Here is a 13557-nt window from a genome sequence, read left to right on the forward strand (position 1 = left end):
CAACATAGCACGCCCACAACTCACTAATTCTAACCTGCATGTGGGAGGAAATTGGAGCACCCAGAGGAAATCCACACGGTCATGGGAATGTACAAGCTCCTTAGAGGCAGCAGCAAGAATCGAACTCTGATGTTACAACTGGCTGCTGTAAAGAGTCCTGCTAACCGCGCCAGCCTGTGCTACTGTTAGGAAGCCATATGGTCTCGGCCTGAAACGTCGATTGTACCTCTTCCTAGAGATGCTGCCTGGACTGCTGCGTTCACCAGCAACTTTGATGTGTGTTGCTTGAATTTCCAGCATCTGCAGAATTCCTCGTGTTTGCAGCCTGTGCTACTGTTAGGAAGCCATGGTTTAGTTGTATAATGTGTTGGTTAGACTGCTCTTGGTATTGTGTGCATTTCTGGTTGCCTCATTACGGGAAGCATGTGGCAGCTTTGGAGAGGGCGCAGAAGATGCTCACCAGCCTGGATTACAGGGCATGAAGTTTCTCTGGAGCGGTGGAGACTGAGCTCAGTGATGGGGTGGCATGACAGCACAGCAGTGACTGTAACGTTACTACAGTACCAGCAACCTGCACTTCAAAGTTCAAAGGACAAAGTGTGTGTACTATATATAACCTTGAAGTTCATCTCCTTACAGGCAGCCACAAAACAAAGAAACCCAATGGAACCCATTTAAAAAAGTAGACTGTCAAACACGAAGTGCAGAAAAACAAAACAAATTGTGCAAACATTAGGTAACTTCACAGCCATAAAGCCAGACAGAGCCGAATAAACCTCAGGGAGTTGTGAGCTGAACACTGGCCCGTCCTTTGCCTCCGGCCCCAAAACTATGACCTTTTCAATCCAGCCTGGTGCTTCAATCAGCCAAACAATGAGTCGTTCCTTGCTCTCAGATCTGGGTCCTGCTGCTTCGATACTCTCTTGAGACCCGCCGCCTCCATTTGGCCAGTAACCGACCTTTCTAATTCGGCCTAGTGGTCAAATCTTGGCTTGTTCATTACCCTGCCACTGTCTCCGAGCAGTTTGTACATTTTCCACGTGACTGTGTGGGTTTGCTCCAAGTACTGCTGTTTCCCACCGCATTCCAAATACATATGGGTTCGGAGTAGTAAGTTATATTGATGCCGAAAGTGTGGAATCAGTTGAGGGCTGCCCCCAGCAAAATCCTCAGGCTGCGTTGGTCACTGATGCAAAAACTACGCATTTCACTGTAAGTTGTAATGTACATGTGACATCATGAGGTGTGTGGGTGTCCAGGGAGGGGTCAGCATCCCTGGTGAAGGGGCTTGTTGTGTCCATTTTGGGGCAGCTCACTCACCTTTGGCCCCTACCAAACACTCAGCTCTCACCTGTGGCTCCAAGTAGCTGTTTGCATGTGACAGCGGCGACACCCGGTACACCGCTTCAAACGCTGGGTTAAACCAGGTGAGGGTAGCCCGGTGAGATAGGGACACGCCTGATCTAACATGCAAAGTCAGCTCCAGCAGACTGAGGGGACGAGATCCAACAGCCAGGGAGGCAGTTCTGCAATGCCGACAGCAAAGGTGCCTGACAAGAAGTCATGGTCATCTACACACTACTCATCATTGAACCAGGACTTCTGAGGTTGAGAGAGTAGAAATGCCCCAGGACAACGACTTTTCTACTTCTAAAAACTCTCCTCTCCCCTGTCATTGTTAGATAACAACCAACTGCATGCACGACCAGCGCATGTGCACTAAACCAACTTTTTAGTGCACATGCACCGGTCGTGCATGCAGCCTGGTACAGCCGTTCCGATCTATTCTTACTTTTTAATTTACGTTATTTTTTGTATTTTTTTTCTCATGGTAACACGTCGAAGCTGCACCCTCTCTAACATGCTGGTAGAGAGAGTTTTATTTGGGTTTTCTTTAGCGCTGGAAATGGTTACATCCCAACACGCAGGACAGAAGGTCACATTGTGTATTCCACGGACCAGCAAAGGCCGGCCGGCTTAGCGAACAAAGCGGTGGACACCCCTGCTGAAATCCGGAGGAAAACACACAGAGGGGGAATTACAAAGCCGAGGAAAGAGGATCGGGTCGAGACAACAGAGACTTTTGGAGAAGAGGAGTTCGGTGGGTAATACCGTTCTGGCTGACCGGAAGTGCACGGAGAGCGGTAAGCGTAAAGGAGTTGGGTGTTTACTGTTCTGGTTAACAACGGATGGTGCAATCCGGGGTATATTACGATCGAGGAACGTGTTTGCAGACTGGATATTGAACTTTTTACTGTTGGACTTCGGCCACATTCCACCGTGATACAACACTTGGCGGCACGGGAGGTCGTTCCTGCCTGTGGCCATCGAACGTGCAGCTCCTCCCGTGGAGGGTCAGACACCCTGAGCCAATAGACTGGTCCTGGACTTATTTTCCATCTGGCATAGTTTGCATTTCGGTGTTTGATTGTTTGTGGTTTTTGTATTGCTATATTTATGCTCTATTCTTGGTTGGTGCAGCTGTAACGAAACCAAATTTCCCTCGGGATTAATAAAGTATATCTATCTATCTACATATGTGACAAATAGAGCTAATCTTAGTCTTTAGATAGGCTGAACTGTCAGAATCCTAGAGTGCAAACACAAGATATTAGAGAAGATCGAGGATGTAGAGGAAGGAGAAGGGACAGGGATTGCCGTGTCTGGGAGGAATGGTGGGGAGAGAAGCTACTTACTCTCAGTGGTTCCGGGTGACAGGAGGCCGTGCCCGCCCCCTTCGCTGGCCGCACTACCCAGACCATTGCTCTCGGCTGCAGGGTCATTGAGGCTGTCAGCTGGGGCCAGGGCCTCTGTGGGGAGCTGGGGCTGGCTCTTGCTGGCCCCCTCCACCAGTGCAGCCAGGTCCTGGTGAGCAAGCACGGCCAATGGAAGTGCTGGCTGCTGGCCTTCGGCCGCCTCGGTGCCCAGCTGCCTCAGGTCCGCCTCGTGAGGCTGCTGTCCTGTCTCCGGCGTGCCCACTGGGTCGCTGGTACCTGAGGGCAATGGGGAAAAGAGTGGGGACATAAGTCAGTCAGTGATCTCCCCCAATAATCTGCTCGCAACACAGACCAGTGAAGTGATAGGGGGGCTGGAACCCAGGACATCACCTGGGACGGCGGGGAGACGCAGGGCCGGGACCTGGGCCCACAAACACAGCCAGAGAGAGTCACAGAGACAGTGACAAACACACATGGAACAAGAGGTGGGGTTGACACCGCGTACACTGGAACAGCAAGATTGGGACTCCACCCAGCCCCACTGTGACCTACCCATGGCGGCCTGCTGGGCAGCCTGGAGTACGGCTTGCAGGGCTAGAGCCTGCACCTCCTCGGACACGGCAGCCTGCTCTGCCGCCTCGGCTGCTGCTGTCACTGCCAGCTCCTCAGGCGTCAGCCCCGTCAGCTCACCCGGCCCGCTGACTCGCTCTGCCATCAGCTGTGCTGGCGGAGTAAGCTGTTCGGATGATGGCGGCTCCCCCAGAGGTAGGGCCTCTGCTGGGGGGGCTGGGTCTCCACCAGATGGCGCCAGGGACTCCTGCTCTGACGTAGAGGAGGTGGGCTGCTCAGTCGCTGTGGTGACATTAGTTCCCTCCGATATCGAAGGAACATTCTGAAAAAGAAGGGCGGAGGATAAATTATTTAATCAATGCAACCACTAAAAACCTTTATGTGTCTGATCAGCACTGTTCCATCTAAGCTGCTTGGGTGTGTGGCCACACAATGACTGAAATGCTCACACACACAGTCTTTTATGTAATATTAATATAATTTTGAAATCTATTTAATAGTGAAAAATTCTGTAATTAATTGTATTAATGAATATAATCGATAAATTTTCTAAATAGTAAACATACTGCATTCTTTACTTTGAAACATTTTAGAGCTTAGATGTATTTACGTTGTCAGTGTTTCAAATTGCAACACTGCTACAAATTGTGACAATAAACACAGAATGGAAATTGGTGGCTCATTCTTAATAAACCACGTCCCAATGAACGCTGACGCTGTCCAGTAAAAACATTTTACTTTTGCCATTGTTTTGACTGCCTGACATCATTTACTTGTGTTGGAAGTTATGGTTTGTGTTTGGTTGTTGTGAAAAATTCTATATTCAGACTTTTTATGTAAGTAATCTTTAAAAAAAATCATAATCCAACAACAAATTTTAGATTAAAAGACGAGCAAGGTAATAATTAATTTCTATAAAATTTTCTGCATGACTGTGGTTATCTTACTCAAATTATAATTTTTTGACCTGTTAACTTTTTCAAATAATTATTCTTAGTACTCTCAATTAATAATTATTATTATTTTTAGTATCCCAAGGATGTCAAAAAAAAGCAGAAGAGTTAAATACTTTGAGGAACAAAGCTCGTACAAATTTAAGGTAGAAACACTTTTGCAATTTGTAGATACTTTGCATCAAAAACAGAAAATAAAAATTGGCTATCTTTTACAGCAAGGTACTGGCAATGTTGCATGCATCACTTGTGCCGAAGCAAATGCTGGGGGCAACCAGTATTGGGGGGGGAGAAAGGGAAGAATGGAAGTTAGATGACTTAAAACGACATCGTAACCAGATAACTCATATAGATGCAGTTACTAAATTGCACAGCCAGAAGAAATGTGGAATTTTGCACATGTTAACTGGAACTCCAAAATAGCGTGAAGCAACATTGAAACAAGATGCATGAAAGAAGCATAGTCAAGGTGGTAATAGACAACATTAACTTAGCAATTAAAATTAATTCTTCTATGTATCCTGTGCAAGAAATTCATGCACACATGGTTAAAGATGTAAATACAGCAGAGAGTTGGCCCAGCTAGAACTTTGCTTTTGAATTTATTGAATACTGTTCCCTCTAAGCTCTGTGGACACACAGTAACTGAAATGCTCCTGTGTACATAGCCTGTGTTGTCATGGAGCTGGAATTTTCTTTTATATGTTAATATAATTTTCAAATCTATGTGAATATAATTGTGAAACAACCTGGAATTAATTGTGTTATGAATACATAAATTTCTAAATAATCAACATACCACAACCTTTACTTTGAAACAATTCAGGGCTTCAATGCATTTACACTGTCAGTATTTCAAGTTACAACACTGTTACAAATTGTAATAATAGACACAGAATGGAAGTTGGTTGCTCATTGTCAATAAACCGCCGGCCCACTGAACGCCGACGACAAGTTTAACGTTTTGTAAACGTTTAAAGATTTTCTTTTTGGTGGTCTGTTACACCCTTCAACCAATAAGATCAAACCTATGATTTTTCAATTTTCATTCTAATTATTCATATTACACAGTAAAAACATTTAAAGTGCTGGGCAATTTTTAGGCCGTGTAAAATTTTCCTACTCAGAGCATTGGTTGGTCCGTAGTTGTTGAATTTGTAAAGCAAAATTAGAGGGAATGTTGTTGTTGAATGCAACTGATAATGGAAGACTGCGGAAATGTTTTCCATACACTAACTGCTGATGGAAGTACAGATGTTGCTGTACAGAAATGTTCATTTAGTATTTTAAGTTTTGACCAAAAAGTTAAACTTCGTGTTTGTGAATATTTTGTAAGTAACTGCATGTGATGGTATCACTATCGTAGAATCAATAAAAACATTTTTATATCAACACCAATCTTAAACAAAGGATCTAGCTCTTCATCCCTGATGACAGCAGAGTTTGTAATCATCAAGCCCAAGAAGAGTTTATTCACCAATCATGATATCGAAAAGATGGTGCATTTATGTCAGACAGGGGGAAATGTTATGCTTGGAAGATAATGGTATGGCGGCAATTCTTCGACAAGAACTAAAGCATCTGTCTGAGCTACTGTGCGTTGTACATAGAGAAGACCTGGGATTAGATGATGCATGGAAAAGAGTATCAATTATGTAGGATATAGAAATACTGTTATGAACAGTGTAGAAAATGTTCGGCAGGTCATTGGTTAAAAAAGGAAAGCTAGGAGAATTAGCTAATGTCAGAGAATGTGATGTGTCACTCAGACCACTAAACAAAGTAAGATGGCTGTCAAGACATTTTGCCACTATTGCTTTAAAGAGGAATTATTAAGTTTTGATCCAGTATTGCAAAACGCAAATTAATGAATGTTTAATGATCCAATCAGCAACTACTGCCTGAAGATTTTAACCAATCCACAATATTAAGTAGAATTAACTGTCCTGAGTGATGTTTTAGAAGATCTGGCTCTTTAAAAATTCCTTCAAAAAAGCTGTGTGAATACAAGTGAAGCACTGCAGTATGCAAAAGCTAAAATTAACAAGTTACGGTCTGTTTATTAGAGGGACACAGCAAAAGATCTGCTTGCATCAATAATTTCTTTATGTTGATACTGCGCTTATTATTCCATTCATTCAACATCTGTCTAATCACTTGGATAATAGATTTCCTGACAATGAGTTATGAGAATGGCAAGCTTTTGACTCTGTTGCTATTTCAAATGCAACTAATTTTTAATTTGGAAAGGAGAGTGTTGTACGACTGACAAAAAAATACTCAGCTACTGTTACAAACTACAACGAAGGCATTGCCTCAAAAATATTGCAGCAATATTGCAATTTCAAATTTGTCGTTTCTAAGAAAGTTATGACTGGTTTAATTAAGACATTGACTGATAAGTCAAATCATGTGCTTAGAAACAAAGAAGTTGGAGAACTGTCAGAGGTAAAAATAAATTAGAGGGATTATTGCCAAACAGCTTAGAGAGAGCTTCACTCTGTGTCTGACCCCAGGAATGTGTGATAAGACAGTGTGGAGGGAGATTCACTCTGTATCTGACTCTGGGAGTGTGTGGTATGGTGCAGAGGGAGATTCATTCTGTGTGTGACCCTAGGATTGTGTAATAGGACATTGTGGAGGAAGTTTCACTCTGCGTCTGACCCCGGGAGTGTGTGATGGGACGGTGTGGAGGGAGCTTCATGTGCAGTGGGAGCTTCACTCTGTCAGTCTCCTGGGGCACCTGAACACGGATGTAAATGCTTGAAAGTGGGTCTGTCAGTCAGGTATCTGCAGGTTGGGAGGAGGATACTGACACCTTGCTTCCATGTAATGGGACACCGCTCTCCCTCTGAGCCGTTGAGGTAGCGGAGAAACAGACTGGATCAGAGGACTTACCGGGATGGAGGGGCCGGGTGTGGGCGTGGACTGGGTGACGGTTGTGTTGGCCCCACTCTGCGCTGCAGACACGGTTGTGGCGGTGTTTGTGGTGCCTGCGGTCGCTGTCTCTCCGTGCACCGTCTCCGGGTGACCCTGGGCATTAGTGGGAGGCGGCTGGACTGGGGTGGTGGAGTTGGGAAGATGATAGGGATGAGGGAAGGGGGAAAGAGAAAAGAGAAGGGAATGAAGTGAGAGAAAATTGAAGATTCCAACCCATCCGCGCAAATGTTACCCACCCAATGAAAGACCTCAAGGGCGGAGCAAGATGAAGGTGGGAGTGATGCGCAGCAGGAGCAGCAGTATGGAGGAGGGAAGTGTTGAGGACCGTCTTCAAGGGGGAGGAGATTGAAGGGCTGAGGAGTGCTGAGCGAGGGGCAATGGGGAGGAAGTGCTACACCGCATGATGTCAACGGGGAGGGAGCACCGCGCCGTGGAAGGGGCAGAAGTAAAGAGAGCACCCTGCCCTGGGGGTTGGGGGGGCTTGTTCCAGCAGCTCATGCCACTCTCTGCTCCCCATCACCTCTTTCCATATCTCCCCTCATGTTAATCATATTCCCCGCTTTCAGACTCTCCTACCCTGGGAGGAAAAGCTGGCTATTCATTGTATCTGTGGCCAGCAATGATTTGTTAGCATCTTTCAAGTTGCCCATCAACCTTCTGTGCTCCAGTGTAAACTCCCACAGCCTCTCCAGTCTCTTCTTACAATTCGAGCCCTTTCAGCGAAGACAACACCTTAGTACCAAAGTACAGTACAGGGCCTTCAGCCCATGATGTTGTGCCAAACTTTTAATCTAACCCTTCCGTTCCTCTGTAAACCTTCTTTTTCCTATCATCCATGTGTTTCCTAATTGTCACTATGTACCTGCCTCTATCACTACACCTGGCAGTGCGTTCCACACACCATTAGAAAATCTTATCTCTGGCATTCCTCCAATTACCTTCAAATTATGTTCTCTCATATTAGCCATTTCTGCTCTGGAAGAACGTTTCTGGCTGTCCTCTCTATCTATGCTTCTCATGGCGGGGTGGAGATACGTGTCTACCAAAGGAGCTGTAAGGCACTCCTTCCTTCCGCTTGCCTGCAGGTCACCCTTGGGCAAAGTGGTGGATGGTCGTATGAGCAGACGGTGCATATCACACTCCCGGTTATGCGACCACTAACGCCAGGCAGACAATCTCTGAAGAGTATTCCCAATGACTGGGGTCACCCGTCTTGTAAAGACGCTGCCCAGGAGACAATGGCAAATCACTTCTGTAGAATGATTCGCCAAGAACAATCATGGCCGTAGATGGGGAGGAGAGTGTGTGCGGCAGCATGGGGAGGTGGGCAGCCTTCCCCAGGGCAACAATCCCTTGGCACTTCTCAGGATAAGGACAGACGGAAGACCATGAGGGACTATGTCATATATCGATGACACCTGTATAAAGCCACTTTCATCTCTTTCACTCAACCTTTCTTCGTAGGAAATGCTCTCTAATCCAGGCAGCATCACAGTAAATCTCCTCTGCACCCCTTCTAAAACTTCCACATCCTTCCTACAATATTGCAAGCGTGGACTACCCACAGTTTTATAGATTGCAACATTACCTTGTGGCTCTTGAACTCGATCCCCTGACTAATGAAGGGAAATACCATTTTGGTTAGCATTCTTCTCACATCTCCTTAATCTAAGCCTTTTAGTATTCGGTAGGTTGTTATGAGCTTCCCCTCTCACCCTTTTGAATTCTATCAAGTACATGCCATCAAACACTCCTTATATGTCGTGTCCTCTCAGGATGTGAAATGTTTCCAAAAGACCACCGGTCTTTCTTCTAAACTCCAAGGAAACCTAATTAGTGTGCGGGCCTTTATTAGCTGGGGGACTGAGGTTTCAGATCTTGAACTCAACCCTCAGTTAAGACTGCCAACACCCTGAGGCATTGGTCAGACTATACGTTGAATATGATGAGCAGTTTTGGGCCCTTTAACTAAGGATCTGCGGCCACTGGAGAGAGTTCAGATAATGATCCTGAGGATTAAAGGGTTAACATGTGAAGAGCGTTTAATACCTATGGGCCTGTAATTGCTGGAGTTTGAAATTCGGGGTGGTGGGGGGAGTCACTTAAGACCTACCAACTATTGAAAGTCCTGAATAAAGTGGATGTGGAGAGGATGTTTTCTATAGTGGGGGAGTCTAGAACCAATCGGCAGAATAGAAGGATGTCCCCTTGATACAGAGAAGAGGAGGAACTTCTTCAGCCAGAGAGTTGTGAACTTGTGGAATTCATTGCCACAGACAGCTGTGCAGGCCAAGTCATTGGGTATATTTAAAGTGGAGATTGAAAGATTCTTGATCAGTCAGGGCGATAAACATTACGGGGAGAAGGCAGGAGAATGGGGTTGAGAGGGATAATAAATTAGCCATGGTGAAATGGTACAACAGATTTGATGGGCTGAATGGCCTAATTCTGCTCCTATGTCTAATGATCTTATTACAACTTCATAAACACCCTGTGAACTTGCAGGGCAACTCGAGGAATCTAGCACATGAACTTGTGCAACTCTGAGGGGCCAATCTACATGAACTTGTGCAACTCTGAGGGACCTATCTGCGTGGACCTGTGCAACTCTGAAGGATCTATGGACATGGCCTTGTGCCATAAACTGGATGTATGGCTGACAGGACATCCATGGTCTAAATATTGTTTTATAGAGCTGTTACATTCAGAGTACAGGCCCATAGATGTCAAATGGTCCTTGCACGTTAAGCCTTTCATTCCTGGGATTGTTCTTGTGAACTATTCTGTCAATGGCGTTCGACCCACCCATGCCCGCCCTGCCCAGGATATTCAATCCACCCACACCCGTCCAGGACGATCGACCCACCTGCACCCGCCCCGCTCAGGACGTTCGACCCACCTGCACCTGCCCCGCCCAGGACGTTCAACCCGCCCGTGGCCAGGACATTCAACCCTCCCACACCCGCCCCCACACAGGGCATTCAACTCACCCATGCCTGCTCCACTCAGGACGTTCAACCCACCCACACCCACTCTATCAAGGACATCCAAAACATCCACTCTATCCAGGACTTTCAATCCCCCCATACATGGACAGGAAACGTTTGTAGGGAAGCGGCCCAAATGCTGACAAAGGGGATCAGCTCAGACAAGAACCTTGGTCAGCATGGGTGAGTTGGGCTGACGGGCCTGTCTCCGCATGCTGATGTAAGGTAGCTTCCCCTCACACTTGCTCCTCTGCGCCCAGAACTCTGACACGTAACAACGGCAGCGAGCTCCTTACCCTGATTGGTACCAATGTTGGCAGTAACGGTGGTGGCGGTGTTGGTGGTGTTGGTCTCGGAGGTCTCGTGGGGTGGGTTGGAACAGACCAGGGGGACTCCGCTGGCCGTCTGACCCTCCCCCTGGCCGGCCTCTGGCCCCGGCGCCAGGCCGGGCTGCTCGGTGGTGGGCGAGGCCAGGATGGTGACCGGGAGCTCCTGGATGGATGAAGCCTCAACCCCGCTGGGTGCGGCGATGAGTGTGACGCGGGTGGGCTCAGTTGCGGGCTGGAGGCAGAGAGAAAATACTATCAGGCGAGTTTGCCTCAACCACAGGCTGACACTGCGAACGGGCTATAGGGACAAGGGGGTGTCATGGAGACAGCGGAGAGGGTGAGGGTAAGGGATTAAAAATAGTGACAGTGGGGGGGGGGAGAGGGAGCATTACGACAGGGAAGTAGGGCTGTATGGAGGAAGGGGGAAAGGAAGAGCAGAACTGAATGAGGGAAGGGGATGGAAAGAGGAGTGGAGGGACACAGGTAGGATGGATTCAGCAGGGATTGGGGGTGTGAGGTTAGGCTGGGGGTGCAGAGCAGATGCAGGGTGGGGCGTGGAGGAGGGGAGGAGGCATGGACACAGAGCAGAGGAGGTGGTGGTGGTGGTGGGGTCCTTGAATGACAGAGCCGGGTGACCTTACCTGCATGGAGATGGTGGGTGGGGTAGAGGAGTGGCTTGCCTGCGCAGTAGAGACAGTGATGACGGCAGGGTTGATGAGCTGGCTGGAGAAGCTGCCGACTGTCCCAGACAGGGTGGTGGAACCCACAGCTGGAACTCCCCCCACTGAGCCCGTCACGGTGCCCAGTGTGGTGACGCCTATAGCAGAGAGGGAGTGCGGAGGGAGAGGATCGGAGTGTTAGTTTGGCTGTGGGTAGGCTACCCAGCCCTCTAGAGCCTGATTTATACTTGTGCGTACGGGCTATGCCGCAGGCCTGATTAATACTTTTGCGTAGCCCTACGCCGTAGAGAGCATGCGTTGTTGCATCTGCGTCACTCTCCAATTCACCGCCAAAACGCTAGTTGGCGGTGGGGTTTCTATACCACTGTTTTGGGTTTCTTCGTGAGAGACATGGACGAGGAAATGCATTTCAAATATTTTTGGATATCGGCAGGTAGATTTGACGATTTGGTTCATTGTCTCCAACCGTTTATTTCGCATCAGTGTGCAGACACGGCGGAGAAAAGCAACCGGAAATGCGTAGGAAGAAATGCGATGCTACCAAGCTGACCAATCACAGTTGTTGCAGTCTGCAGCGCCATGACGCGCGAGTTACTTTTCTGGGTAGGTGCACGTCACTCTACGGTGTAGGGTATGTGGTACCTACAGTGTAGATTTGACTCAGAAGTATAAATCAGGCTAAACTCTGAAACTGCACACCTTCCCCCACCCCGACACATTGAGAAGCTAGTTGGGCCCCTCGTCTCCGGGATAGAGTGCCTCACAGTCATACAGACAGCAGTTTGATTCCGGCCTCTGGTATTGTGTGAGAGAGTGGAGCTCGCTCGCTCACCCTGTACCTATACTTGAGTGGGTTTCTCTATAGTGATCTGGTCTCCTACCAGCGCTCCCTCCTCGCCGCCCTGTGTCCTCATTGCCCCTCCCACCACGCTGAACCTCATCACCCCTCCCACATGCGGCATATTGAGGCAGTGAGCTGGAGAAAGATCTGCACTTACAACATCCTAACAGATGCAACAGTGAGCCCTTCTGGGCCTCAACATCCTTGGGGGCAGCAGGACATCCATTATTAAACATGCCCTGCTGGATTGAGATGTGTGACACTCCCCCACCCCTTTCCATCACATCCTGGCTCGCTTACCTGTGGTTCCCTTCACCACCAATGTGGTGACAGCTGGTTTCACTGCAGACACGGTCACCGGCGTGACCAGTCTCATCCCACTGACCGGGACGGTCCGCAAGATGGTGCTTGGCTGCCCTGGAGCCCCCTTCAATAACACCTGGCAAGAAACAGAAGAGAGACAGGGAAAAAAAAAAAAATGAGAATGGGTTGACATTTCTGGGGAGTCAGAAGATTGGGGGGGGTGATCTTATTTATCCCTGGAAGGCATGATGGTGCAATGTTGAGAGTATTGTGTGTTGGCCTTCATTAGTTGGAGGATTGAGTTCAAGAGCCATGAGATAACGCTGCAGCTCTATAAAACTGGTTAGACCATACTTAGAGTATTGTGTTCAGTTCTGGTCACCTCATCCTGGAAGGATGCAGAAGCTTTAGGGAGAGGGTGCAGAGGAGATTTACCAGGATGATGCCTGGATTACAGAGCATGTCCTATGATGATGAACACAAGAGATTCTGCAAATGCAAGAACACACACAAAATGCCAGACAGGCAGCATCTATGGACATGAATTAACAGTCGACATTTTAGGTCAAGATCCTTCATCAGGACCGGGGACTGAGGATATGAGGGTTGTTTGAACGAGTTAGGGCTTTTCTCTTTGGAGCCAAAGAAGATGAGAGGTGACTTGATAGTTTAAAAGTAAATTTATTTACATACGGCACTGTGCAAAAGTCTTAGGCACATACTTATAGCTCGGGTGCCCAAGACTTTTGCACAGTGCTGTGTTTTTGTACACTACTCTACATGTCTCCATATACTACCCTGAGATTCATTTACTTGCAGGCATTTGCAGTAGAGCAAAAAAAAATACAATAGACTCAGTGAAAACCTACTCCCAAAGACTGACAAAAAAACAATGGGCAATAAGACAGATGGAGGGATGGATAGATAATACTGAGAACACAAGTTATAGAGACCTTGAAAGTGAGTCTATAGGCTGTGGATTCAGTTCAGTGCTGGGGTGAGTGAAGTTATTGATGCCGGCTCAGGAGGGGTAATAACTGTTCCTGGTGGTGTGGGATCTGAGGCTCCTGTACCTCCTTCCCAATGGCAGCAGTGAGAAGACAGCATGGTCTGGATGGTGGAGTTTTTGATGATGGATGCTGCTTTCTTGTGGCAGTGCTCCCTGTAGATGTGCTCAATGGTGGGAAAGGCTTGGACAGCTCCATTAGTAGTGATAGAGGTATCCAAGATGGTAAGA

General features: G+C 47.4%; 1 protein-coding gene across 1 annotated transcript in view; it reads right to left on the minus strand.

The window, feature by feature from the left end:
* The window catches only part of LOC140190286 (host cell factor 1-like), a 104142-nt gene that overhangs the window by 13901 nt on the left and 76684 nt on the right, over positions 1 to 13557 (minus strand). The window contains 6 exon segments of the mRNA XM_072246886.1: positions 2697 to 2993; positions 3270 to 3609; positions 7139 to 7299; positions 10464 to 10728; positions 11138 to 11313; positions 12318 to 12456. Of these exon segments, the coding sequence (XP_072102987.1) occupies positions 2697 to 2993; positions 3270 to 3609; positions 7139 to 7299; positions 10464 to 10728; positions 11138 to 11313; positions 12318 to 12456 (1378 nt within the window).

This window comes from Mobula birostris, chromosome 29 (assembly GCF_030028105.1).
Source record: "Mobula birostris isolate sMobBir1 chromosome 29, sMobBir1.hap1, whole genome shotgun sequence".
NCBI lineage: Eukaryota > Metazoa > Chordata > Chondrichthyes > Myliobatiformes > Myliobatidae > Mobula > Mobula birostris.